This window comes from Hyalella azteca, unplaced genomic scaffold (genome assembly GCF_000764305.2).
Source record: "Hyalella azteca isolate HAZT.00-mixed unplaced genomic scaffold, Hazt_2.0.2 contig2779, whole genome shotgun sequence".
NCBI lineage: Eukaryota > Metazoa > Arthropoda > Malacostraca > Amphipoda > Hyalellidae > Hyalella > Hyalella azteca.
In genome coordinates, this window is record NW_025933041.1 from 13,377 (window position 1) to 17,034 (window position 3,658).

A 3,658-nucleotide genomic window follows, 5' to 3' on the forward strand; every position below is an offset into this window, starting at 1 on the left:
AACCTTTGATGAAGTCTCTGATGAAGTCTCTGATGAAGTCTTTGATGAAGCCTTTCATGACGTCTGTGATGAAATCTTTGATGTAGTCCTTGCTGATGACTTTGACGAATTCTTAATCCTTTAATGCAGTCCTTGATGTAGTCATTGATGCAGTCCTTGATATAGTCCTTGATGAAGTCTTTGATGTAGCCCCTGATGCCCGCAGGTTCAAGGACGGCAAGGAAATGGCTGAAGGCGGGCGCATCAAATTCGAGAAAATTTCGGACACAATTTTTGCCTTCAAGATTTCCTGCATGGAGCTGGGAGACTGCGGCAACTATAACGTGAGTCACTGTAACTGTAACGTGAGTTACTGTAACTATAACGTGAGTCACTGTAACTATAACGTGAGTCGCTGTAACTATAACGTGAGTAACTGTAACTATAACGTGAGTCACTGTAACTGTAACGTGAGTCACTGTAACTATAACGTGAGTTACTGTAACTATAACGTGAGTCACTGTAACTATAACGTGAGTCACTGTAGAGGCCACTGTACCTCTAACGTGAGTTGATGGCCAATAACATAACTATTACCCTTATTACCCACCCAGGTGATGGCCAGTAACCCAACTATTACCCTTATTACCAACTCAGGTGATGGCCAGTAACTCTACTATTACCCTTATCACCAACCCAGGTGATGGCCAGTAACTCTACTATTACCCTTATTACCAACCCAGGTGATGGCCAGTAACGACATCGGTCAAAGGTCGGAGCAGGTTATGGACAGTACCAGTAACTATTACCCTTATTACCAACTCAGGTGATGGCCAGTAACCCAACTATTACCTTTATTACCAACTCAGGTGATGGCCAGTAACGACATCGGTCAGAGGTCGGAGCAGTTTGCCGTGCTCTGCGACTCGCCCCCCCAGATCAGTCGTGGACTCGACCCCGAGACCGAGAAGAAGCTCAGTAACGACCACACCTTCGAGGTCAGGGCGTCGGGGTCGCCGACCCCCGTCGCCAGGTGGTGAGTAGCCCACGTGTCCTATAGGGAACTCTGGTGGCGTCCTTTGTGGTCTCTTGGTGTCTTCCTATGTCCTACGTGGTCCTTTGGTGTTCTTTGTGTTTCCCCCGGCTATGTGTAAAAGCTGAATTTCCTTCAGAAATGCACGTCAACTAATTGATAAATATACTATTAGTACATTACAGCTACCTAATTGAAGTAAAAATTAATGCCTGATCAAAGTACCATCACTACTCAATAACTACCTGGTACATGTACAATAACTACCTGGTACATGTGCCATCACTACCTGGTACATGTGCCATCACTACCTGGTACATGTACCATCACTACCTGGTACATGTACCATCACTACCTGGTACGTCTACCATCACTACTTGGTACCATGGACGACAGGTACAAGGACGGCAAGGAGATCATGGGTGACGAGAAGTTCCGCATGGTGAAGGACGACAACTTCTACATGCTCAAGATCCGCAAACTCGACCGCAAGGATAAGGGCGTCTACAAGCTAGTGGTAGGTTAACTAGTAGCATTTTATACCCATTGACTTGTCTATGAACCTCGTATACCTATTATTGTTATATTATACCAATAGGCTTATATATGAAACACATATACGTATTAGTCCCATATTATACCCATTGACTTACCTATAAACCTTATATATCTAGTAGTACCATTTTATGCCCATAGACTTATTTTCGAACCTCATATACCTTATTAGTACCATATACGCATTAACTTTTCTATTGACTTCATATACTTGTTAGTAGCTTATTATACCCACAGACTTGTCTATGAACCTTATATACCTAATAGTACCATATATTATACCCATTGACTTATATCTATGCCCCTCACATATCTATTAGTACCATATTATACCCATTAACTTATCTATGATATCTATGAACCTTATATACCTATTATATATTATACCTAGGTAACACCGATATTATATATATATATAATACCTATACTAGTACAAGCTCGATGTACACCCATTGCTCTACCATTGCTAAATAATACTTTTAAGTACCTATCGAATACCCTATAATACTCTCGGTGAAATTAGGGGAACTCTTAACAAACACCGACGCTCTTCTTGCCCAGTGTGAGTCATATAGACCTACCTTAGCGCGGTAAAAGAGGCGTATCCGTGCTACCTGCAGAAGCAAAAATCCCAACATTTTGACCAATTAGACACATTTATTTCTTTATTGTCCCTTTATAATACCAATGTTATATACTTATATATAATATTATATATTGTTATATATAATATATAATATTATATATTATATACCTATACCTATACCTATACTATATACCTATATTAATACCTATGTTGTAAAGCTGCTTTTCATTCCCCTCATTCCCTCTCTCTCNATGTGTATAAGAGACAGGTTATGGACAGTACCAGTAACTATTACCCGTATTACCAACCCAGGTGATGGCCAGTAACGACATCGGTCAGAGGTCGGAGCCGGTTATGGACAGTACCAGTAACTATTACAGTAACTATTACCCTTATTACCAACCCAGGTGATGGCCAGTAACGACATCGGTCAGAGGTCGGAGCAGTTTGCCGTGCTCTGCGACTCGCCCCCTCAGATCAGTCGGGGGCTCGACCCTGAGACCGAGAAGAAGCTCAGTAACGACCACACCTTCGAGGTCAGGGCGTCGGGGTCGCCGACCCCCGTCGCCAGATGGTGAGTAGCCCCTCCCCCTGTGTCCTTTAGGGACCTTTGGTGCTGTCCAAGGGTCCCATGGTGTCCTTTGTTGTCTTTTTGTGTCCTCCTATGTTCTAAGTGGTCCTCTGATGTGTCCTTTGGGATCCCCTGGTGTCCTTTGTTGTCTCCTGGTGTCTTCCTATGTCCTACGTTGTCCTCTGATGTGTCCTTTGGGGTCTTTTGGTGTCCTCCTATGTCATACGTGGTCTTCTGATGTGTCTTTTGGGGTCCTCTGGTGTCCTTTTTGGTCTCCGGGTGTCTTCCTATGTTCTACGTGGTCCTTTAATGTGTCCTTTGGGGTCCCCTGGTGTCCTACTTGGTCCTCTGGTGTCTTTCTATGTCCTACGTGGTCCTTTGATGTGTATTTTGGGGTCCTCTGGTGTCCTTTGTGGTCTGTTGGTGTCCTCCGATGTCCAACGTGGTCCTTTGGTGTCTTTTGGCATCCCATGGCGTCCTTTATGGTTCCCCTGGGTATGTTTAAAAGCGGAATTTCCTTCAGGAAATCACGATAATTAATTTTTAAATGTACTATATGTTCATAACAGACGTATAATCAAAGTTAAATTACTGTTTGTTCAAAGTAGCATCACTAAATGATACATACCTGGTACGTGTCCCATCACTACTCAATAACTACCTGGTACATGTACCTCACTACTCAATAACTACCTGGTACATGTACCATCACTACTCAATAACTACCTGGTACATGTACCTCACTACTCAATAACTACCTGGTACATGTACCATCACTACTCAATCACTACCTGGTACATGTACCTCACTACTCAATAACTACCTGGTACATGTACCATCACTACTCAATAACTACCTGGTACATGTACCTCACTACTCAATAACTACCTGGTACATGTACCATCACTACTCAATAACTACCTGGTACATGTAC

General features: G+C 42.9%; 1 protein-coding gene across 1 annotated transcript in view; it reads left to right on the forward strand.

Annotated features, from left to right (window-relative positions):
* Nucleotides 1-210: 210 nt before the first annotated feature.
* LOC108672982 (obscurin) overlaps nt 211-3,658 on the forward strand; it is a gene marked incomplete at its 3' end in the record, with an annotated part of 19,821 nt that continues 16,373 nt past the window's right edge. Inside the window, 3 exon segments of the mRNA XM_018160749.1 lie at nt 211-323; nt 849-1,015; nt 1,409-1,529. Coding sequence (XP_018016238.1) covers nt 225-323; nt 849-1,015; nt 1,409-1,529 — 387 coding nt within the window.